At 50.1% G+C, this 25482-nt stretch overlaps 1 protein-coding gene across 1 annotated transcript; it reads left to right on the forward strand.

Annotated features, from left to right (window-relative positions):
- The first annotated feature begins 1658 nt into the window (after positions 1-1658).
- On the forward strand, positions 1659-24652 carry LOC140393650 (acidic mammalian chitinase-like). The gene is made up of 10 exons (XM_072479930.1): positions 1659-1836; positions 3146-3202; positions 5627-5777; positions 7923-8047; positions 11228-11354; positions 11471-11653; positions 12839-12955; positions 13636-13774; positions 22465-22689; positions 24481-24652. Exons 1-9 carry the CDS (start codon positions 1760-1762, stop codon positions 22677-22679), a joined length of 1191 nt encoding a protein of 396 aa, XP_072336031.1. The 5' UTR covers positions 1659-1759; the 3' UTR covers positions 22680-22689; positions 24481-24652.
- The last annotated feature ends 830 nt before the right edge of the window (positions 24653-25482 follow it).

A 25482-nucleotide genomic window follows, 5' to 3' on the forward strand; every position in this document is an offset into this window, starting at 1 on the left:
TGATGATCAGCCATGATCATAACGAATGGGGGAGCAGGCTCAAAGGGCCGAATGGCCTCCTCCTGCCTCTATTTTTCTCTGTGTGTCTCTAATTTCAGTACCACAGCTAAATGGAACAGTTGAAAAGTTAATATCTGAGGTAACAAAAGAGATTTGAAGGGTAGTTTTATTGCAATCTGCTGCTATTATAGAAGGTTGTTCAGTATTACAATTCAGAACCAATGAGTTGGTAGATCAGGCTGACAAAATACACTTCTCCTGTAGGGTGTGCTAGCTGTGGAGGCAGGATTGATGTGGACAGCTCATCCCAAAGATCGGGTTAAGGCACTAGGTCCAATTTTGGGATGGACAGTCTAGTTTCTTCCTCACTGAGTCTGGAGACGGCAAAGGTGTTTATTGTAAGGGGCAACGGAAGGAGTCCACATCGAGCTGTAGAGAGAAACATACTGATTTATTTAACACGGTAACTATTATATACAGCCCCAATAGTTCCTTACCGGGTCTTCTCCAGCCTGACTGGCTGACTCTATTTATACAAAGACACATGAACTATGTTAAGGGTTCTCCGCACCCTTATCGGGGGAGCCGGTGTTCTGCAAACTCCACGGGGAAGTGGATCATCCCGACCCGTGAGACCCGTGCGGGTTATAACAGCGTTGATGAGGCTTTTAGTGACAATCGACTGGCGAGCAGTCTTGGTCAGTCTGAGGCAGTAAACAGCAAGGGGTTGGTGGTAAAGTTGGGGATGGGGGTTGTAGATGACTAATTCAGTTTTACAATGATTAGCCTGAAATAATTATGGTTAATTTCAAACTGATTGTGGGGAAAACAATCTGACCGGACAGAGGCAGAGGAGGAGAGGGTGTTGATGATGTAGAGCCGGCTGTTATCAATGCACATGGAGATCCTGACCCCATGTCTGTCGATGATGTCACTGAAGGGCAGCAAATGGGTCAGGAAAAGAGTTTGATCAAGGATCGATTCTTAATGTTTCTATTCACTCATCATTGTGAACCCTTAAACCTTTCAGCACATTTTGCTGTGAATTTTAACACTTATCCTATATTCTTTATTACAGCGGTGGTCTTGTTGGCGTGCCTGGAACTGGGTGAGTCTTGGTGCTTTTTAAGCTATTTTTAATGATATGTAATGAGTAGAAGCTCAGTCCTGATTGTGGTGATGTGCATCACTGTGGGTACACGGGGGGGGGGGTTAATGTAAATACATGTAGGCTAGCTAGACACTAGAGGGAGCACCAGAGACATCACACATACACACTCAACCAATTGATCAGTTAGATAGGACGCAACCAATGGACATTCATGATACACACAGAGGTGACACGACCACAGGAGGGCATTACACCAACCCATATATAAAGGACACCACACACATGATCTGCCTCTTTCCAGTGGAGGCAGACACAGGGTTGATTCAATATCACTCCCACCACGTGGATTTCAGCAACTGGTTAGTCAGTCTGGGTGGCTATAGTAGGATTAGCAGTAGTGTCGAACCTGAGTACTAGAAGTGTAAATAGTTTAATAAACGTGTTGAAGTGCACCACAAGGAAGTCACTTATGTTACACCTACAACATAGCAAATCACTAATTTTCCCTTTTCCTCACTCTCAGGCTCTGCCTCCAGACTGGTTTGTTATTTTACAAGCTGGGCTCAGTACAGACCAGGAGAGGGGAAGTTCAAGATCGATGATTTGGATCCCTGCTTGTGCACACATCTGATCTACGCTTTTGCTGGGATGAAGGACAATAAAATCACCAACTTAGATGCAAATGATCTGACTCTTTACTACTCATTCAACAGCCTTAAGAACAAGTAGTATTTTTCTATTATTATTGAGAATGTACCTGCAATTCTAAATATAGAATCATAGAATCACATAGAATCACTACAGTGCAAAAGCAGGCCATTTGGCCCATTGTGTCTGCCCCGACCCTCTGAAAGAGTACCGTACCTAGGGTCAGGCCCCACACCCTATTCCCTTAACCCAGTAAACCCACCTCACCTAACCTTTTGGTTGCTAAGGACAATTGATCATGGCCAATTCACCTCACCTGCACATCTTTGCACTGTGGGAGGAAACCGGAGCACCCGGAGGAAACCCATGCAGACACGGGGAGAACGTGCAGACTCTGCACAGTCACCTGAGGCCGGAATTGAACCCGGGTCCCTGGAGTTGTGAGGCGGCGGAGCTAACCACTGTGCCGCTGTGCCATCCAGTTTCAGGTCATTTCATGTTCCGTTGAACATTGAAAAATGATGCCCAATGTTATGTCAATAAAAGATGACTGACCCAGTCAGGGAGGTGATTCCTGGGTGAAATTGAGTTTTGTTGATTTGTGTCCCATTGGCAGAGATGAGTCGATGCCCAGTGGGTCTGACAATGTCTGACGCTATCATGATGTCACCGTGTTGTCCCATATTTACAGAAAATACATTTTATATTCATTCAATATTGTAAAATTCCATTTGCTAACCGATCAACTGGAGAATTTATTTTAATTAGTGTCAGCTAGATTGTACTTGCCACATGTGCGGAATATTGCCTGAATCTCAGAGAATGCTGGAGCACAGGCTGCCACATGTGTGTCATGCAAGGTGCCGTGTACACACACGTGTGTGCAGAAACACTGGGCTGTGAGGGAGCTGGAATTTCCACTCTGTTCAACAACTCGGAGTGATTGAGATACCAACAAGCACCAATCAATGGGTGTTAAATATTTTCACTAAATTGACACCACTCCCCATTATTGTAGCCCAATAGTGAGTGTTGTTAAACGCCTTGGGTATTTGAGCTTTGCTACATTTTGTTCAGAGGCAGTGGCATTGCTCCACAAGAGCTTCTATAACATTTGCCCAAGTATAATAACAGCTGGCAACAGATGCTGCCATTAATAGCAATGTCCATATCCCCTCTTTAACCCAATGTCCCCTTCCCTGGCGCACAGCATGAGAAATGTATTTTCTGCACTAAAGTATTTCAGTTCAATTAAAGTTTAGCACCAAAATGAGGAAGCAGTAACAGATTAGGACAATAATGATTTTTAGTGGTTCCTGTTGTGTGAAAAACGCATTTGCTTGTGTTCCGTATTATAAAAGAACAATTTGTTAATTTGTTCAACAGAAATCAAAACCTTAAAACGCTCCTGTCCGTCGGAGGCTGGAACTTTGGAACTCAGAAGTAAGATTAAAATGTTATAGTGTTGGGCGAAACGTGCTTTTTCCCCCCATTTCCCAGAATGTAAATCACGCTAAGGTTAAAGAGATAGATTTGGAAATGATAACCAGGTAGTTTTAGATAAACATAAAGAATGTCTGTTAATGAACATAATGTGACTATGTTCATCTGTCTGTAAAACATTATTCAAACATTATTTATAAGATGATATTTGACTGGAATAATGTTTACAAAAACACAATTTAGGTTTATACACCCAATGAAGGTTGATCCAATGGAATATCGAGAGCAGCAACAATACAGCGCCATACCACAGCTGATTAGAATTGATTTCCATTTATACTTCAAAATTGTAAAAAATTAGGATTCTCTGATTTTGAGGTTATGGCGTAAAATGACCACCTATTTTCCATTTGGCTGGGGGCTAGCAGCAAGGCATTCTAGCTGCCACACAGCCCGGAGAATTGCCGGGTCCGTGGCCTGAAGTAAAAAACTCACCACTATTCTTAGAATTCCCCCTATACCAAAAAGTGTCAATAGGACATTCTAAATGGTGAACAGGGATTCTCACTCTCTGACTCTAATGCAGACTTAGGTCGGTGCTATTCAGGTCAATCTATATTTTCAAGTTGTCCCCCGGTCTTACCCATATCTTCATAGAAGATTTCATATACTTCCCACTTACTAGCCTGGGTTCAGCGTTGCTAAGGAAGTAAAGTAGACTTTGTAATAACCACTGTTTCAGGTTAAAACTTTAGGTTATTTTATTATTATATTTTTTCTTTTAAAAGATGCAATCACTGTCTTTACAGAAAAGTAAAAATATCTTCCTTCTGGATTCTCCTGGTTGGTTGAAAAGACCTTCAGGTCTACCTTGAAAACCTCTCTTCTTTATCTTTTGGTTTTCTCCTGATGGATTCGCTGTTCTGCTCGGTTTATGAGTTCGATCCTTCCCATGACCGAGGGCAGCTATGAGAGCTGACTCTGCTGGCTGTTACCGATTTTGGGTTTATATTCCCCTTCTAGCAGTTATTAAGTTTATATGACATTATCGTCAAGTAACTTTGTTTTGCTCTTGATTGTTCAATGTACCTTTAATCTTAATTACTTCTAACACGACTATGTATTCATGTTAAGCATGACTTTAGTTCATGGAACTCTGATTACATTTTTTTCCTTTGTAAAGTTCAAAAGTGCTTTGATCCTAGAGGGCTTCTGGTTCCTGTCACTTCTAAAGTTGCTTTATTACCAAATAGTGCCCTTAGCTTGTCAGAACTCTGACTCCGATTTGGGGTTAACTTGTGCTTTCGTTGACACGTCGTCTCCGGCTTCCCATATTCAACTGGTATCAGCAAGTTTTCACACCTAAACATTTGTCACCTAATTCAACTGAAGATCCTGGCAATTCTTTAATAACTGCTTACTAAAATAATTAACTTCAAAGAAGGTACAAAATATTGTTTCCCTTCATGTAACTAAAAGTTCAGTCTGCTTTAACTTGAAAGACAGGCATCAGTTTTACAGCTTGAGCAGTCACAAGCTGTTTTCTTAACACCTGTTTGATAAAGACTATCTGCATTTCAAAACCTTCTTTTGCAGCTGCTGTCCTTTGTGGGATTTTTCCCGACATTTTTTCATGTACCCTCAGTTCAGGTTTTGCCAGACTTCCATGTTTCAAATGACATATTTTCCCATTTTTACTTTACAGGCCGTGCCGTGCAACATGGCGGCAGCCTGCAGCGACTGTGCCGTGCAACATGGCGGCAGCCTGCAGCGACTGTGCCGTGCAACATGGCGGCAGCCTGCAGCGACTGTGCCGTGCAACATGGCGGCAGCCTGCAGCGACTGTGCCGTGCAACATGGCGGCAGCCTGCAGCGACTGTGCCGTGCAACATGGCGGCAGCCTGCAGCGACTGTGCCGTGCAACATGGCGGCAGCCTGCAGCGACTGTGCCGTGCAACATGGCGGCAGTCTGCAGTGGCTGTGCCGTGCAACATGGCGGCAGCCTGCAGCGACTGTGCCGTGCAACATGGCGGCAGTCTGCAGCGACTGTGCCGTGCAACATGGCGGCAGTCTGCAGCGACTGTGCCGTGCAACATGGCGCTGGCTGCTCACGGACCCGGCCGCAAAATAGTGCTGCCCGTATGGCCGGCCCGTGCACCCCTGACACCCCCCCACAGTGCCTCCAGCCTCTGGCAACGTCCCTCCTGCCCGCGGATCGGCCCTCCCCCGACTGTGGCGGTGCTGGACTGAGTCCGCAGCCGCCACACCGAGTTCCCGACGGATGAGGCTACGCGCGACCAAAGCTGTCGATTTTGGCATCGGCGACTGCAGAATCCCACCCCCAGTTCTTAAAGGTTTGAGTGATAATTCCTGCAACCACAATACACCAGTGCTGACCTTGTTTAACATTGTCCTCTCCTCTAGGTTCACCGCCATGGTTTCCACAAAAGAAAATCGCCAAACTTTCATAACATCTGTGATTAGTTTTCTGCGCAATTACGGGTTTGATGGTTTGGATATTGACTGGGAATACCCTGGGGCAGGAAGCAAACATCTCTTAACTCTGTTAGCACAGGTAGGACCAAACATATTTAACAGGATGCTTCGTCTCGTAGCTAAAATAAAGCACCTTTCAAACCTGTTAGCCAAGTGAAATTTCCTTCCAAGATCCTCACTAAGGACACGGAACATAGGAACAGGCACAAGTCATTGAGCTCTTAGCCTGTTTCACTGTTCAATGAGATCATGGCTGATCTGAGACCTAACCAATTGTTCTTACAGAGAAAGACAGTTTGAAAAGAACATTTCTCGGAATTTGTGGAAGGTGAAATGAAACTGTTGTGGATTCATGTTAGCTCTTAGTTGGAACAAGGTCACGTTAAGAGTACGATCACATGACATATTGCTGATGTCATTGGCCATTTGCGCGGGCAAACGGGCAACCTATCCCAGCAGCCTGTAGAGTAAACACCTTTCCAATAAAGGTCTTGCGGTTTGTAACTTTGTGGTCGGCAAGCCTATCCTTTAAAGGTGCCACAAAAAAAGGTGGCGACGAGGAACCACGCTGACAGGGTCCTGGAGAAGAAAAAAATAATATTGAAAAATCGTTCATCTGTGCACAGACATCCGAAAAGGACGAAGAAGCTAAAAACAAAGCTGGCGATGGAGGGGTGACAAATAGCGGTAGAAAACATCAAAGAAACCAACATTTAAACAGAGACCTTGGAGGAAACAACATCAAAAAGATGTTTGCTACATGCTCTGCCCAGAATGATCTGGAACAGTTCAGGGAGCGCAGTATCCTGCAACAATAGTGTAGAACTGGGGCTTTTAGCCGATCGTGCTAAAACCCTCACGGCTCACCTCAGAGGGTCTCTCAGGCCATTAGAGTCGCTGGGTGGTCAGGAACCGGGTATGGCAGTACCCTGGGACTCCCTCTGGGACATGGACACCCTGGCTCTGTCAGGATGCTAGGGCACTCCCTGAGTCCCTGGGTGGTAGCACCAAGGTACCTGGGTGCCAGGTTTGCACTGCCAGGGGTTGGCGCCCGGCCGGGGGGGGGGGTTATGCCCATGAAAGAGGGGCTGGGGGGAGGGTGGTTGAGGGGACAAAATCTATTTGGGAGGAGTGAAGGGAGGTTCCTGAAAGCAGGGGTTTTGAAAAGGGGGAAGCTTAGTGATCAGGGCAGCCGTTCAAAATGGCTCCCAGGGCTGACAAGAGTTGGTCCTCCTGGCGAGCTCAGCTCCTCGGTGCAGGAAAACGTTCTAAGTGTGGCCTCGATGGGGAGAAACACCCCAAGACCCAAAAAGAGCTGTTGAATAGCTGTGTCAATTTCGACAATGCAGCCGCAGAGAGACACCCCACCAAATGCACCCGCAATCGGACTTGGGCATTTTTGGGATGAATCATGCCCAATATCTTAGTTCCTGGAAAGAATGATGAAGAGCATCTTCAAAATGTAGATGCTCCACTCCAGAGGCTAGAAGATTACCGACTCTGAATGCAGAAGGATGAATGTGAAAATGGCTTCCTCATTCAGCACTGCCCTGGTTACTGTGCAATAGCAGCTATTGATCCAGGTTCCATTTAACCCTGGTCCTACCTCTGACTATATTTAAAATGTGGAGATGCCAGCGTTGGACTGGGGTGGGCCCAGTAAAAAGTCTTACAAAAGCAGGTTAAAGTCCAACAGATTTGTTTGGAATCACTAGCTTTCAGAGCGTAGCTCCTTCATCAGGTCATTCCAAATAAACCTGCGGGCGGCAGGGTAGCACAGTGGTTAGCACAGTTGCTTCTCAGCCCCAGGTTCGATTCCTGGCTTGGGTGACTGTCTGTGCGGAGTCTGCCCGTTCTCCCCGTGTGTGCGTGGGTTTCCTCCGGGTGCTCCGGTTTCCTCCCACAGTCCAAAGATGTGCAGGTTAGTTGGATTGGCCATGCTAAATTGCCCTCAGGGTAGGTGGAGTTACTGGGTTATGGGGATGGGGTGGAGGTGTGGGCTTAAGTGGGTGCTCTTTCCAAGAGCTGGTGCAGACTCAATGGGCCAAATGGACTCCTTCTGCACTGTAAATTCTATTACTATATTTTAAGTTGAAGTAAATTATTATTTGTCACTTACCCGTGTGTACATTTTTTGAAGCTGAACAACTCTTTAGTCTGTGTTTGAACCCCATTTGGGGAATATCTGTTGTTAAGAGAAATGTGATTAACTTTTAATTTCTAGGAAATGGTGGCAGCTTTTGAAGTTGAGGCGAAAAGTTCAGGACAACCCCGAATGCTGCTCTCACTTGCTGTTGCTGCTGGAATGGGTATCGTTGAAGTGAGTTATGAGGTTGCTGAACTTGGAAAGTAAGTATCGATGTTAGTCACACAGACAATATAGGGCAGATGAAGAGAGAGGTTCAATTGATGTACTCGAGTCTGAGCTCTGTTTCTTGTTTGGTTTTGGATTTAATATTTTGTTTATTGACTGGGAATGCCTCGGTTAAGCTGTATTCAGAAGCTGGGGTTTTGGATTTAATAGTTTGTTTAGTGACTGGGAATGCCTCGGTTAAGCTGTATTCAGAAGCTGGGGTTTTGGATTTAATAGTTTGTTTAGTGACTGGGAATGCCCCGGTTAAGCTGTATTCAGAAGCTGGGGTTTTGGATTTAATAGTTTGTTTAGTGACTGGGAATGCCTCGGTTAAGCTGTATTCAGAAGCTGGGGTTTTGGATTTAATAGTTTGTTTAGTGACTGGGAATGCCCCGGTTAAGCTGTATTCAGAAGCTGGGGTTTTGGATTTAATAGTTTGTTTAGTGACTGGGAATGCCCCGGTTAAGCTGTATTCAGAAGCTGGGGTTTTGGATTTAATAGTTTGTTTAGTGACTGGGAATGCCTCGGTTAAGCTGTATTCAGAAGCTGGGGTTTTGGATTTAATAGTTTGTTTAGTGACTGGGAATGCCCCGGTTAAGCTGTATTCAGAAGCTGGGGTTTTGGATTTAATAGTTTGTTTAGTGACTGGGAATGCCCCGGTTAAGCTGTATTCAGAAGCTGGGGTTTTGGATTTAATAGTTTGTTTAGTGACTGGGAATGCCCCGGTTAAGCTGTATTCAGAAGCTGGGGTTTTGGATTTAATAGTTTGTTTAGTGACTGGGAATGCCTCGGTTAAGCTGTATTCAGAAGCTGGGGTTTTGGATTTAATAGTTTGTTTAGTGACTGGGAATGCCCCGGTTAAGCTGTATTCAGAAGCTGGGGTTTTGGATTTAATAGTTTGTTTAGTGACTGGGAATGCCCCGGTTAAGCTGTATTCAGAAGCTGGGGTTTTGGATTTAATAGTTTGTTTAGTGACTGGGAATGCCTCGGTTAAGCTGTATTCAGAAGCTGGGGTTTTGGATTTAATAGTTTGTTTAGTGACTGGGAATGCCCCGGTTAAGCTGTATTCAGAAGCTGGGGTTTTGGATTTAATAGTTTGTTTAGTGACTGGGAATGCCCCGGTTAAGCTGTATTCAGAAGCTGGGGTTTTGGATTTAATAGTTTGTTTAGTGACTGGGAATGCCCCGGTTAAGCTGTATTCAGAAGCTGGGGTTTTGGATTTAATAGTTTGTTTAGTGACTGGGAATGCCTCGGTTAAGCTGTATTCAGAAGCTGGGGTTTTGGATTTAATAGTTTGTTTAGTGACTGGGAATGCCTCGGTTAAGCTGTATTCAGAAGCTGGGGTTTTGGATTTAATAGTTTGTTTAGTGACTGGGAATGCCCCGGTTAAGCTGTATTCAGAAGCTGGGGTTTTGGATTTAATAGTTTGTTTAGTGACTGGGAATGCCCCGGTTAAGCTGTATTCAGAAGCTGGGGTTTTGGATTTAATAGTTTGTTTAGTGACTGGGAATGCCTCGGTTAAGCTGTATTCAGAAGCTGGGGTTTTGGATTTAATAGTTTGTTTAGTGACTGGGAATGCCCCGGTTAAGCTGTATTCAGAAGCTGGGGTTTTGGATTTAATAGTTTGTTTAGTGACTGGGAATGCCCCGGTTAAGCTGTATTCAGAAGCTGGGGTTTTGGATTTAATAGTTTGTTTAGTGACTGGGAATGCCCCGGTTAAGCTGTATTCAGAAGCTGGGGTTTTGGATTTAATAGTTTGTTTAGTGACTGGGAATGCCTCGGTTAAGCTGTATTCAGAAGCTGGGGTTTTGGATTTAATAGTTTGTTTAGTGACTGGGAATGCCTCGGTTAAGCTGTATTCAGAAGCTGGGGTTTTGGATTTAATAGTTTGTTTAGTGACTGGGAATGCCCCGGTTAAGCTGTATTCAGAAGCTGGGGTTTTGGATTTAATAGTTTGTTTAGTGACTGGGAATGCCCCGGTTAAGCTGTATTCAGAAGCTGGGGTTTTGGATTTAATAGTTTGTTTAGTGACTGGGAATGCCCCGGTTAAGCTGTATTCAGAAGCTGGGGTTTTGGATTTAATAGTTTGTTTAGTGACTGGGAATGCCCCGGTTAAGCTGTATTCAGAAGCTGGGGTTTTGGATTTAATAGTTTGTTTAGTGACTGGGAATGCCCCGGCTAAGCTGTATTCAGAAGCTGGGGTTTTGGATTTAATAGTTTGTTTAGTGACTGGGAATGCCCCGGTTAAGCTGTATTCAGAAGCTGGGTGATGCTGAGCAAGCTGGACAAATGCTCCTTTTTTTCAATGAAGGGTAAAATATGAAAAGCAGGGGAACGACAGGAAAACACATTTGAATTATGTGCCACCTTTCCCAGCTATAGAGTAATATACTCACAGCAAAGCCCCAAAACGTTGATGACCAGATATTCAGAAATGTTTCTTATGGTTTTCATTGAGAGAACAATGTCACTCAGGAAACAAGGAGAACATTTCACTCTTTTACTTTCTGAAGAAGATATTTTTGTGTTATAAAAGAAGTGTCCATGCATTTCGAATCCCCCTCTTCAATAATCTTGTCTTCTGTCACTTCTTGACCCCTGAATGGAGAATCTCTTCTTTCATCAGTTGGCTTGTGATGTAAAAATGACAGATTCTGCTGCATTTTGCTTTGCGGAGAATATATTTCCTACGTCCATTCTGGTCCCTGTTGCATTGCGGAGACCTGGAAGCAGTGGGGACAGTGTAATAGAGAGGCATGTGGGTGAGTCAGGCCACAACTGAATTACATTGTATTAGTTAACACTCAGTGCCATACTGAGGGAGGGAGGCACTGCCGTCTCTCGGATGTGATGTTGAAGTGAAGTCCTGATTCTTAACCAGATGAAAAAGGCACCATGGTATTATTCAAGGAAGAGTTCTCCCAGAGTTCTGCTGAACATTTTTCCACAGCCAATAGCATCAAATCAATCTCATTGGCCACTGATCTCAATGCGACACCGACAGTGAATATAATTCATCATCTGTGAACTGCTTTGGGACATACTGAGACCATAAAAGATCCTAGATAAATGCAATCCCTTTTGTATTTTCAATCGTTTTAATTGTCAGAGTTTGTTCGACAATTACCAGTTATTTTAGTGAAAAGGATATCTGTAACTCATCTCTTCTCACACAGATACTTGGACTTTTTCAATGTGATGACCTACGATTTCTTTGGATCCGGGAATATTGTCACTGGAGAAAATAGCCCTCTTTATCCTCTTCCAAATGACAAACGCTACTCCAACATCCACTTTAATGTGGTAAGTGTTCACGAAAATAGAATCGAATCATATTTATTATTTCCAATGGCTAACTGTCTTCCACATGATGTGTCAGAATGCCTTTCCAGCAGATACTTTCATGTTTTTTTCTGTAGGAATTTACAATGAATTACTGGAAAAGTCAGGGAGCTCCTGCAGAGAAACTGAATATTGGATTCGCTACATATGGCCATACCTTCAAACTGACCACATCCGAACATGGAATTGGAGCCCCATCTGGAGGTCCTGGACCAGCTGGGAAATACACCAGAGCAACTGGAACCTTGGCCTATTATGAGGTATTAAGACTGGTGCAGATCCTTTATTCCATGAAATGTTTTATTTGCAAAGACAAATTAACCAAGTATTGAGTTTTGCACCCCGACAAATCCAAACTTTACTGTGAGAAATGACCTCAATCATAGGAATGTCCTCAGGCAGATTAAGTAGCATGTTCAAACATATTTTTAAAACAAACGTTTACTGCCCTTGTCCAATTCAAGCAATATTAATAATAATATAATAATCGCTTATTGTCACAAGTATGCTTCAATGAAGTTACTGTGCAAAGCCCCTAGTCCCCACATTCCGGCACCTGTTCGGAGAGGCCGGTACGGGAATTGAACCCAGGCTGCTGGCATTGTTCTGCATTGCAAGCCAGCTATTTAGCCCACTGTGCTAAACCAACCCCTAAAGTGACGATAGTTTCCCGAATGGCTCAGTGTTAAAACAGGCCGTGCATTCTGACATCCTTACCCAGGACACCTCTATCTGATCATCTGCCCCGTGTATGAAGGTCCCGCTGCCTCTGCCAGCTTCACAACACATGGCATCGCCCAGCTTAGCTACCAGGAGCTGAAACGTGTGACATCACACTCTGATGATCAGAGACACAATGTCACAGCCTCCATCAGCAGGAGGTGTTTGACTGTCTTACTCTGGCCATTGTTGTCAGTCTTGGGAAATACACATCGAGGTGAAGTGGAGAGTATAGCATTTTACATCCTCAACCTCTCTCCCTGCAGAAACCACAGGCTTTTAGGTTCAAGTAGTAGAGGTAATCCTGAGTAGTGTGTGTGACTGCCTGTGCCTGATTTCCACATCGTTGGAAGGGTAAGGAAGCTTGTGTTGATGCTATTCCTCGAATCAATCTCTTTATCATGATCCTGAGTGATGTCCAGATCTTCTTTGTCTCCTGCAGTGCCTCAGATTGGAAACGTGCCACGTGGGGAATCAATGGTTACCTTGTAGTAAAGGATAATATTAACCATCATTTGCTATTTCTGAATAAAAACATTTGTTCAACAGCAATAAAGAACAGTGACCCAGTTTGAAGCGTGCAATTGAGAGAAAACTATAGCTGAATAAAAGATTAATGATACATGAATTGGAAATGCTTCTCAGTGTACATTGAGAGCATCGCAAATCGCTGATCATTTGTATCCACTGATGACTTGAATCCTAATATCTCACTCTTCTCACAGATTTGCTTATTTTTGAAAACTGGCACTTCCGCATGGGATGCTCCACAGATGGTTCCATATGCTTATAATGCCAAAACCTGGATTGGATATGACAACGTGAAAAGCTTTGCAGCCAAGGTATCTTTGCTAAACCGATGTTCAACACGTTTTTATTTTTCCCTTTTGATGGACCGTGCCCATAATTTCCCTTCAGCAATTTTTTTCTCAAAGTGAAACCGTTCCAAACTCTCCTTCAGATCTGAACTTCCTCTTTCCTGGAACCATTCTTGTTAATCGTTTCAGCATCCTCGAATGCCCACACGTCCTCCCTGAGGTATAGTGTCCAGAACTGAACTCACTATTCCAGCTAAGACCGAACTAGTGATTTATGCAAGTTCAGCAGCACCTTCTTGCTCCTGTAGTCTATGCCCCTATTAATAAAGCCCAGGATACTGTGTGCGTTGATGACCATTCACAACCTTTCCTATCACATTCAATGATTTAAGCAAATGTACACTGCTGTCCCTCGCCTCCTGCAGCCTTATCAAAGTTGTATCGATTAATTTCTATTGAATTCCATGTTTTTACCATTAAAACAAATTCTTCACATTTTCTGCAGTGATTGTCATTTGCCATCTGTCTGCCCATCCCCCAACTTGCCTATGGACTTTTGAGCCTGAAATTGAGTCCTGTACACCATTAATATATATCAGGAAAGGTAAAGCCAATACCGCCTTGGGGAGCATAAGTGAGATCTGAGGTAAACGTTAATTGCAAGCAAGGATTTGTGAATTAAAATTGTGAACATTGTCTTTCAGGCGGAGTGGCTGACGAAGAACAACTTTGGAGGAGCTATGGTGTGGACCCTCGCTATGGATGATTTCTCTGGTTCTTTCTGCAACCAAGGGCCGTATCCTCTCATTAATGCGCTGCACACTGGGCTTGGAATTTCATCCGGTAAATGTCAGGATTCTTTATTCTTGGAGCTGATTATTCGTTTCTGTCACAAAGTCAGCATGGACAGCAACTAATAATTAATATGATGTGGAGATGCCAGGGTTGGACTGGGGTGGGCACAGTAAGAAGTCTAACAACACCAGGTTATGTCCAACAAGTTTGTTTCAAATCACCACCTTTCAGGTGAATCAGGTGAAATATTATATTATTATAATATAATATTTGGGGTATTTAAATAATATTAATTTCAATATTGTGAGAAGCACAGAAATGTGACTAATTAAATATTTCCCAGCATCCACAAGCAGCAAGTTGCTAAAACCCCCGGGTGTGACACACAGTAGAATAGTGGTCCATGTTGTTAAGCAGGGTCAGCTGGTTCCTCTGTGTCCCAGTACTGAGTTGGTTAGAGCTCATAGTCAAGAGTTTAAATTTGAAAGGGAGTCTGTATAAACAGCACTGGCCATAATGATAATACAAGAGATGATGCTACAATGGCGAGTAGTTGAGAGTGAGAATGTTTCTAGCTTCACACGTGTGTATATCTGTATATTGTTCAGTTAAATCTAATAAGCTGGTTTTTTTAGACAATGCCAATGTCTCACCAGTCATTCCCCAACATACAAAACACACAACCCGTACGCCCACCCAACAACAGAGTTTGTTTATTTGTTCATGAGATGTGGGTGTTGCTGGCTGGGGCCCAGCATTTGTTGCCCATCCCTGAGGACATTGAAGACTCAACCACACTGCTGTGGGTCTGGAGTCACACGCAGTCCAGAACTGTAAGGATGACAGATTCCCTTCCCTAAAGGACATTAGTGAACCAGATTGTTTTTTACAACAATTACCACTGGTTTATTTTATTGAATTCAAGTTCTACCATCTGGCCTGGTGGGATTCGAATCCACGCCGCCAGAACAATACCCTGGGTCTCTGGATTACTAGTCTAGCGGCAATACCACTTTTCCACCCTCTCCCCTCAGATATTAAAAGCTTGGTGAAGTAACAAATAGACTCAGGGCGAAGATAAAAGACTAACTAGATGCTTCTTTGTTGCTCATGGTGCCTGGTCCACAGAATCTGCTGGTTTATCAAGCTTTTTCCTCTGGAGATTGCATTTTTAATTCCAAATTGTTTTTTTTAGAAATCCTCATTTGCAGCAATAAGTTCTTCTGCTGGTTTTTTCAAATCACAAATAGCTCAGGTTTGATGAGAGAGTTTTCAGAAAGAAAATTAGGTTATGGCTGTTGGCCCTGCCAGTCTCTCTTTAACTGTTCAAAATCCAATATCTGGGGCGAAATTCTCCAGAAACGGCGCGATGTCCGCCGACTGGTGCCCAAAACGGCGCAAATCAGACGGGCATCGCGCCGCCCCAAAGGTGTGGAATGCTCCGCATCTTTGGGGGCCGAACCCCAACCTTGAGGGGCTAGGTCGGCGCCGGACGAATTTCCGCCCCGCCAGCTGGCGGAAAAGGCCTTTCGTGCCCCGCCAGCTGGCGCGGAAATTACGTCTCCGGACAGCGCATGCGCGGGAGCGTTAGCGGCCACTGACAGCTTCCCGCGCATGCACAGTGGAGGGAGTCTCTTCTGTCTCCGCCATGGTGGAGACCGTGGCGGAGGCGGAAGGGAAAGAGTGCCCCCACGGCACTGGCCAGCCCGCGGATCGGTGGACCCGATCGCGGGCCAGGCCACCGTGGGGGCACCACCCGGGGCCAGATCACCCCGCGCCCCCCCCAGGACCCCAGAGCCCGCCCGCGCCGCCTTGTCCTGCCGGTAAGGTAGGTGGTTTAATTTACGCCGGCGGGACAGGCATTTTAGCGGCAGGCCTTCGGCCCATCCGGGCCGGAGAATCGCATGGGGGCGCCCGCCAACCGGCGCGGCGCGATTCCAGCCCCCGCCGAATCTCCGGCGCCGGAGACTTCGGCAACCGGCGGGGACTTCGGAGAATCTCGCCCCAGATCACAAAAGAGCAGGACCTCACTCTGAGGTCTCCATGGGCGAAATTCTCCGTTATCGGCGGAAAGTCCGCCGATCGGTGCAAAAAACGGCGCAAATCCCACTTGCGTCACGTCATAAAAATGGGACGATAGTCTCCGGCCCGAAATGGGCTAGCAGCGACGTAACGGGATCCGCGCTTGCGCAGTGGTTCACGCCGTGCAGCGTCATACGCGCTGCACGGCGTGACGGCTCATAAGGCCGTGCAGCTCCCCCCCACCCGACCGGAACACCCGACCGCAACACCCGACTGGATGGCTGGCCGTCGCTCAGCCCCGAGGTTCGAGTCACGCGATGTGGAGGCGCTCCTGGACGCGGTGGAGCAGAGGAGGGACGCCCTGTATCCCGGGCACTGCCGCAGAGTTGCCCCACGCCACAGCCGGCGTCTGTGGAGGGAAGTGGCAGAGGCCGTCACCGCTGTGGCCCTGACACCACGGACAGGCACCCAGTGCCACAAGAAGGTGAACGACCTCGTCAGAGCAGGCAGGGTGAGCCTCCCCATATCCCCCCTCCCCCATATCCCCCCTCCCCCATATCCCCCATACCCCCCTCCCCCATATCCCCCCTCCCCATATCCCCCCTCCCCCATATCCCCCCTCCCCATATCCCCCCTCCCCCATATCCCCCCTCCCCCATATCCCCCATATCCCCCCTCCCCCATATCCCCCGTATCCCCCCTCCCCATATCCCCCCTCCCCATATCCCCCCTCCCCCATATTCCCCATATCCCCCCTCCCCCATATCTCCCCTCCCCCATATCCCCCCTCCCCCATATCCCCCTCCCCCATATCCCCCATATCCCCCCTCCCCCATATCCCCCATATCCCCCCTCCCCCATATCCCCCATATCCCCCCTCCCCCATATCCCCCATATCCCCCCTCCCCCATATCCCCCATATCCCCAAGTGAATCCAGCCCTAACCTTAACCTCTGCAATGCACGCGCAACCGATGGCGTGCATTCATATACCTGCCTAACAGTGTTGCCTTTTACCCCTGCCACCCCCCCCCCCCAGGAGAAGCGCGCACACAACAATAGGGAGCATGTGAGGCCTGGAGGAGGGCCCGCTGATGAGAGGCCACTGACCGTACACGAGGAAAGGGCCCTGGAACTGGCTGGCGGACCTGAGGACCGGGAGGTTGCTGATGCAGAGGTCGGGGGCCCACGAGCAAGTGAGCCACCAACAGCCCGTCCCCATATCCCCCCTTCCCTATATCCCCCTCCCCCGTATCACCTGATCACTGCCTGATGTCTAACCATGCATGCTTCATTGTGTATCGCAGGACCAAACGTCCAGGCACCCATCCCCGCAGATGCACACCGCCCGCAGGATGCCCCTCGGAGACCACAGGAGACGGAGAGACCCACACCCTCCAGCATGCGATGCCCGCAGGATGCCCCTCGGAGACCACGGGAGACGGAGAGACCCGCACCCTCCAGCATGCGACGCCCGCAGGATGCCCCTCGGAGACCACGGGAGACGGAGAGACCCGGACCCTCCAGCATGCGAAGCCCGCAGGATGCCCCTCGGAGACCACGGGAGACGGAGAGACCCGGACCCTCCAGCATGCGACGCCCGCAGGATGCCCCTCGCACACCACGGGAGACGGAGAGACCTGGAGCAACAGGGAGACGACACCCCCGTCACGTGCGGGAGTGACCACCCAGCGATGAGGGGGGCAGCCATAGGCCCCCGTCACATCCGAGCCAGGACACCACTACCCAGGACACCACTATCCAGGACACCCCTACCCGGGACACCACTACCCGGGACAGCACGACCCAGGACACCCCTACCCGGGACAGCACTACCCGGGACAGCACTACCCGGGACAGCACTACCCAGGACACCCCTACCCGGGAAGACGAAATACCGGACAGTGACTCAGAGTGGATGGGTGGAGACGAACCCCCACCCCAAAGTGCCATGGAGTCAGAGTGGGACGAAGAGCACGACACAACGCCACTGCTGTCACCAACACCCTCCACCATCGCAGAAACACTCACCACGGTTGGGCACTTTAGTGATGAGGCGTCTGGTACACTCACTGGTGCGCACAACACAGCCGTCCCGGTACAGCAGGTGGAGGTAGGAGCAGCAGAGGGACCGGGCGGTCGGAGGGCAGCCCAGGCCAAGCGAACATCTGCCGCCCAGATGGATCCCGGGTTCCTGCAGTTACCACACCCACACATAGATCCGATGCAACCACCGACACGGAGACGAGCAAATAGGGTGATGGGTGGCTTGCGGCGGCTGCGGTCGCAGGTGGAGGAGTCCACCCGCGTCCAGGAGCTGGGAGTGGTCCCGGTCATGCGTGCCACCCAGGCTGACACCGCACGGGTGGCGTCCGCGGTGGAGGCAATGGGTGCGACGGTGTCAGACATGGGGAACGGTTTGCGAGGCCTGGGGCCTTCCGTGCAGGCGGCGTCTGTGGCCCAGGAAATGGCTGCCCTCTCACAGGAGGCCATGAGCCAGTGCCAACACCAGATGGCAGAGGCGCTCAACGCCATAGCCCAGTCTCAGCAGGCCATGGCCCAGTCTCAGCAGGCCATAGCCCAGTCTCTGCAGGCCATGGCCCAGTCTCTGCAGGCCATGGCCCAGTCTCAGCAGGCCATGGCCCAGTCTCAGCAGGCCATGGCCCAGTCTCAGCAGGCCATCGCTGAGGGCATCGGCGCCAGTGGCCATGTGCGAGCCGGCGTCGCACTGTCACAGACAGGGTTTGACAACCCCCTGGGCTCCATGGCTGCAAACCTGCAGACCCCTGTCGATACCAGCACGGGCCTCCAGGACTGGCAGCGCCAGATGTCGGGGGCGCGTCGGATGGCCAGTCCGTTCGCATCCCCCACCCATGTAGAGGCCTGGGGGCCATCGGGCACCCCGAGGGAGGAGGAGGTGGTGTAGTCCGTCCCGGCTCCCTCTGTAGGGGAGGTCCCGGTACACCGCGACACCTCGGACTCCCCCCCTTCCGTCCCAGGTGCATCGGGTGGGCAACGGGCAGGACAGGCTGGCAGCTCGCCATCCCAGTCGCCCGGGCCGCAGCCTGGCCCATCTAGGCCAGGACGCCCCAGGAAACGGCCGCCAAAGGGATCCAGTGTCAGAGGGCAGGAATCACAGGAGTCCACCTCCAGTTCTGCTGTACCGTCTGGGGAACCACGTAGACGTAGTCAAAAGGCCCGTAAGGCCAAACAATTAGACACTGAGTAAGTTGGCACGGGTGCAGGGCACAGATGAGTTTTAGGGGCTAGGGCACGTGCATGAACTCCTTTGGTTATTAAAGTCAATGTTACACCTACCGAAGCTGCCTTTGTGCTCTGTCCAAAGCGTGCGGGGTGTCATGTACGTTGAGCGCAAGTGTGTGTGTGAGGGGTCGTCTTACCTCAGCCCCAGGTGAGTCTGCCCCCTTCCCCCTGGGCCGCCATCAACATCCCCCGGGCAGAGGACGGGACCGTGCGCTGCAGTGTCACAGCCGCATGCAGGGATGGTCCGGGTGGATGGTGGTGCTGTGGCCATGGGTCAGACATAGTCCAACGATGTAGAGCCAGGAGCTCATCGCAGGGCGGGTTGTCATCATCCTCCATGGCCTGCGATAGACATGCGTCCACCCGCAACTGGGTGAGCCCGGCCCGTTGTGCCGCCGGTGGATCGGCAATTGGGGGGGGGGGGTGGTGTGCATGCGGGTGGGGTGTGTGGGGTTGGGGAGGGGGGTGAGGGTGCTGGGTGGGTGGATGGGTGGGGGGTGTGGGTGGTCGGCTGTTGCCATGGTGTGCGGTCTGTGGCCATACTACCCGATTCCCACGCCCATCTAGTCAGTGAAGCGGGCGGCTATCAGTCTGTCCCGTGCCCGCTGGGCCAGCCGGTAACGGTGGACAGCCACCCGCCTGTGTCTACCCCGTCTGCCCTGACCATTGCCCCCATCCCCCTCATCTGGGGAGGACTGCGCCTCTTCCTGCTGCTCCTCCACTCCGCCCTCCTCTGCCTGCGGCACATCGCCCCTCTGCTGGGCTATGTTGTGCAGGACGCAGCACACCACAATGATGCGGCCGACCCTATCTGACCGATACTGGAGGGCACCCCCAGGGAGGTCCAGGCACCTGAAACGCATCTTCAGCACGCCAAAGCACCTCTCGATCACTCCCCTTGTCGCTACATGGGCATCATTGTAGCGGTTCTCCGCCTCATTGCGTGGCCTCCGTATAGGCGTCATCAGCCACGATCGCAATGGGTAGCCCCTGTCGCCCAGCAACCAGCCCCTCAGCCGGGGATGGCGTCCCTCGTACATGCCGGGGATGGATGACCGTGACACCACGAATGAGTCGTGTACACTGCCTGGGTGACGGGCGCAGACGTGCAGGATCATCATGCGGTGGTCGCAGACCACCTGTACGTTCATCGAATAGGTCCCCTTCCTATTAGTGAACACGGCCCTGTTATCTGCAGGTGGCCGCACGGCGACGTGCATCCCATCGATCGCGCCCTGGACCATGGGGAACCCGGCAACGGCAGAGAAGCCCACGGCCCGGGCATCTTGGCTGGCCCGGTCCACGGGGAAGCGGATGTAGCGGTGCGCCATGGCATAAAGGGCATCTGTCACTGCCCGGATGCACCGATGCACCGATGTCTGCGATATGCCGGACAGGTCCCCACTCGGTGCCTGGAATGACCCCGTTGCATAAAAGTTCAGGGCCACCGTAACCTTGACGGACACGGGGAGAGGGTGTCCTCCGCCAGTGCCACGCAGTGACAGGTGTGCCAGCAGGTGGCAGATGTGTGCCACGGTTTCCCGGCTCATCCGGAGTCTCCTCCTGCATTCCCGGTCCGTGAGGTCCTGGTATGACTGCCGGGGCCGGTACACACGGGGCGCCCTCGGGTGACTCCGTTGCCGTGGGGCCGCGACGTCCTCCTCCCCCTCCTCGTCCTGTCGGTCAGGTGTCCCTCCAGCCTGGGCGGCTGCCGCCTGCCCCTCTGCGGCAGCCTGCGCCGCCTCTCTGGCACGCTCCTCCTCCTCCTCATCCAGGGCAACATAGACATGAGCGGCTGCCACCACGGCAGCCAACATCGCTGGATGATCTGAAAACATGACGGCCTGGTGGGGGGGAGGGGAACGACGACATGTCATCATTGCCCATATCCCGTCCTCCCCCCAGCCAGGTGGCATGGACCGCATGGGTCCAACTGTTGGAGGCTGGCACCTGGCCAGGTGGACCAACTCATTTGCCCTCCCATCACCCTCCTCGGCACGGACCCCCTCCCCAACCTCCACCCCGGCACGGACCCCCCCCAACCCCCAACCTCCACCCCAGCACGGACCCCCCCCCCCAACCTCCACCCCAGCACGGAACCCCCCCAACCCCCAACCTCCACCCCAGCACGGACCCCCCCCCAACCTCCACCACGGCACGGAACCCCCCCAACCTCCACCCCGACACGGACCCCCTCCCCAACCTCCACCCCAGCACGGACCCCCCCCAACCCCCAACCTCCACCCTAGCACGGACCCCCCCCCCAACCTCCACCCCGGCACGGACCCCCCCCCCCCAACCTCCGCCCCGGCACGGACCCCCTCCCCAACCTCCACCCCAGCACGGACCCCCCCCCAACCCCCAACCCCCACCCCGGCACGGACCCCCCCCAACCCCCAACCTCCACCCCGGCACGGACCCCCTCCCGGCACTCCCCCGGAGCCCAGCCTACTCTAACCACCGCCCCCCGCCGCACACACACACACACACAAGCCGAGACACACCTCTCCTCACGCAATCAGTCTGCGGCCACGCCATTTCCTGCCCAGAGCCAACCCCCCAGGCCGTCACTCACCTCCTCGCTGGTCGGTGTGAGCCTGGAGCACCGGGTCATGCCGGTGAAAAGGAGGTTTGATTCACGTCGACGTGAACGGTCATCACGTCGACGGGACTTCGGCCCATCCGGAAGGGAGAATATCGGCAGGCCGAAAATCGGCTGCCTTGCGCAGACCCGTGACATTCTCCGCGGCAGCGGCGCCATTAACGCCCCGCCGACTTTTCTCCCTTCGGAGACTTCGGCGGGGGCGGGGGCGGGATTCACGGCGGCCAACGGCCATTCTCCGACCCGGCGGGGGGTCGGAGAATGATGCCCCTTGTCTCCATAAAAGGCAGCTTGTGTCCTTACAAATGAAACACAGGAGCTGCTGTCAGCCCGCACCCTCTGCCAAGGAAAAGTGGCCTTTTCAAAAAAGCCTAATCTACATGAATGTCTGGCTGATGACATTAAAAATCAATATTTTGCATGAGGCATCTTCATTAAAATATTAACAGGTAAGTCAAGAATCTGCATTCGCTGCGAGATCCAGTCTGCATTGATAGCTAAATAATTTGAAGATGTGCTTTGCATTATTGTGTGTTTTAAAAAGATAACAGATTGTAATACAAATTTATCAAGTTCAATAATATTTTGTACGACTTGCCTTAAAATAAAACAATAATCAAATCACAATTCAAGATTTGTCTCCATCAATTAGACTCCAGACACAGTTACAAGATTTCCTCAGTCTCTCTTATTCAACTGGATTTCCAAACAGCTCCTTCCTGATACTGGAATGAATTGACGTCTACCTGAGGGGTTTTAGTGTCCCAGAGCCGTTGACTTCACAATGTTTATCTTTGTTTGCGACCGATTTTGAATCAGGCAATGAAAGAGTGAATTTTATTTCCTTCTAGCTTGTGTTCCATCTAAAACAACGCTGAAGCCAGCTGTCCCTCCTTCTGAACCCCCTGGCAGTGGTTTCTGTGCTGGCAAATCGAATGGTACCTACGCTGATCCAAAGGACAAGAGCAAATTTTATCAATGTAATGATGGAGTGACCTACCTGAAGAATTGCGTCCCTGGACTCGTCTTTGATCCTTCCTGTAATTGTTGCAACTGGCCTCAATGAGAAACCAGAGGTAGGCTTTGCTGGCTCAGAATCACAGAATTGTTCTGATGTAGAAGGAGGGCATTTGTCCCATCATTTCAGCACAGCTCTCGAAACGAGCATCGTGGCCTACTGCCATTCCCCTGTATTTTCCCTCAACCCCTGCACATTGTGTCTACATTCTTTCAATGATGACACAGTGGTTAGCACTGCTGCCTCACAGCACCAGGGACCCGGGTTCAATTCGAGCCTTGGGTGACCGTCTGTGTGTTTGCGCTTTCTCCCCGTGTCAGCGTGAGTTTCCTCCGGCTGCTCCGGATTCCTCCCACAGTCCAAACATGTGCAGGGTAGGTGGATTGGCCGTGCTGAAATGCCCCTTAATGTCCAATGTGCACGTTAGGTGGGGTTATGGGGTTTCGGGGAGAGGGCGGGTGAGTGGGCCGAGTGGGGTGCTCTTTCAGAGGGTCGGTGCCGACTTGATGGGCCGAATGGCCTCCTTCTGCACTGTAGGAATTTTATCTCATACCCTCTTGAATGCCTCTATTGAATCTGCCACCAACACAATCCCAGGCAGTGCATTCCAGACCTGAGCCACTCCTTGTGTGAAAATGTTTGTTCTCAAATCACATGTGCTTCTTTTGCAAATTCTTTAACTCTGTGTGGCACCCAGAACTGTGCACAATATTCCAGCTGAGATCTAACTCGTGTCTTGTATAGTTTCAGCATAACATTCTTGGTCTTGTACTCTACATCATTATTAATAATGCCCAGAATATTATATACTTTATTTCCTGCTTTCTGCACCAGCCCTGCCACCCAGGTCCCTCTGCTCCGGCACCCCTTTAAGAATTTGACTCCTGATTTTATATTGTATTCCATGTTCTTCCTACAAAATGCATCACCGAACAATTCTCCACATTGAACATCATCTTCTACCTATCTGTCCACATCACAAACTTGTCCATATCTTTTTGAAGTTCTAAACTGTCCTCCTCACAGTTTACAATGCTGCCAAGTTTTTTATCATCCACAAACTTTTAAGTTGTCTCCTGCACACCAAGATCTCGATCATTGATATATATCAGGAAAAGCAAGGGTTTCAATCACAATCCAACAGCCACCTTGTGAACTAATGGATCCGTCCGTACGAGCCGGTTAGATCGCGGGAGAGCCCGAAATTGGCATCCGTGCCGGGCAGTGATCGGTTTCCGATCTAACCGGCCTCCGCGCTTGGTCATGGTGAAGTTCCAATTAACACCAATTGAGGGCACTTTCTTTATCATTAACAGCCCAGACACCCTTTCTAACGGCCTCCCGAGAGCTGACCGGCTCCCCAGCGGGAGGTCAGGCAGGCACCCTTTCGCACACCTATGTATAAAAGAGAAGTTAGTGCAATGGCTGCTGAGGGGATCGGAGGAGGGGAGTAGCCATCTTCGAAATTGGGCATGTAGCCTGGGGGCACAGGATCTGCTGCCCAGTGTTCGGGAGAATGAGGGCGGGGGCTTGGGGGGGGTGGCATTGGGGGATGGGGTTGTGGGGAGTGGGGGTGGCGGGGCGGGGTGGGGTGGTGCGCTTGGGGGGGGGGCTGCTCAGCAGGGCTGGGTGCCATCAGAGGGGGGGGGGGTCACTCCTGGTCTGGGAGAGGGGGTGGGGTCCAGCACTCACGGTTCCCGTAGGCCACCCTCCGGATTGTATATACACATTCTACACAATTATAGCTTTTAGTATCCCAACTTATCAGTTGATTACATTTATGCTCCTGATGTGATATTGAAACTTACTGTTGAATAAGAGAACACTAAAATCCTCTTTCTCTTTCCAGCCGCCATCAATCTTCGTCGGGCACCAGTGAAACTGTGACTGGTTTCAGTTTAATTACTGAAGTGACTACTTTGTGGGTGAAGACCATTAATGTCCCACATCAAATTTGTCTCAACTGAAGATATACATTGCAGTTTAAACAGCAAAATAAAATCATTGATTCATTTAGAAAATGGTTTATTGTTTTTTTGTTAACGATGAAATACAACAATATCAGCCGAAGGGAATTCACTTGAATGAATTCAATTCCAATGTAACGGTTCAAGACAGGAACAGACGTTTGAAACTTTGACACAGACTCGAAGCACAGTTCCCCAATATCTACAGTCATTCCGACACCTCACACAGAAAGCATTTCTGTGTTTCGGAAGGAAAATGGAATGAAATGATAGCAATGGGGTCCATTTCCTTGTCCCGCCCGCTGTGGGAATTGGCACGGGTGGGTCTGTTGAGCTGCGGTGGGTCTGTTGAGCTGGGTGGGTCTGTTGAGCTGGGGTGGGCCTGTTGAGCTGGGGTGGGTCTGTTGAGCTGGGGTGGGCCTGTTGAGCTGGGATGGGTCTGTTGAGCTGGGGTGGGTCTGTTGAGCTGGGGTGGGTCTGTTGAGCTGGGGTGGGTCTGTTGAGCTGCGGTGGGTCTGTTGAGCTGGGGTGGGTCCGTTGAGCTGGGGTGGGTCCGTTGAGCTGGGGTGGGCATTTCCATTCTGAGAGATAACTGCTTTCAATTCATCATTTTTTCAGCAGGAAGAACTTAGCTTATTTTGATGTGGTGAGGACCTAACAATCAGAGCTAGATGTTTATAAAAATTGTGGTTAGCTTCAAAACAGGGTACTTGAGATGCAGTCAAGCATGAAGGGAAATGGGAATAAATAATCCAGACACCTGACTGCCTGGAAGCTATTATCCTGTCGGCCTGGGTGGCTGCGATGAGCGGCACCACTCCCTGCTCCTGGACGCGAATGGACTCCTCCAACTGTGTGTGCAGGTCCTGGAAGATGGCCCTCAT

The sequence above is a fragment of the Scyliorhinus torazame genome, chromosome 17, assembly GCF_047496885.1.
Source record: "Scyliorhinus torazame isolate Kashiwa2021f chromosome 17, sScyTor2.1, whole genome shotgun sequence".
Lineage (NCBI taxonomy): Eukaryota > Metazoa > Chordata > Chondrichthyes > Carcharhiniformes > Scyliorhinidae > Scyliorhinus > Scyliorhinus torazame.

What these genes read in the sequence shown, in the direction of transcription:
- LOC140393650 (XM_072479930.1), top strand. Translation starts at nt 1,760, where the DNA reads ATGAAGGACAATAAAATCACCAACTTAGATGCAAATGATCTGACTCTT. An exon ending in TGGAACTTTGGAACTCAGAA is followed by an intron (nt 3,203 to 5,626) that starts GTAAGATTAAAA and finishes CCTCTCCTCTAG; the next exon opens with GTTCACCGCCATGGTTTCCA. An exon ending in CCAACATCCACTTTAATGTG is followed by an intron (nt 11,355 to 11,470) that starts GTAAGTGTTCAC and finishes TTTTTTCTGTAG; the next exon opens with GAATTTACAATGAATTACTG.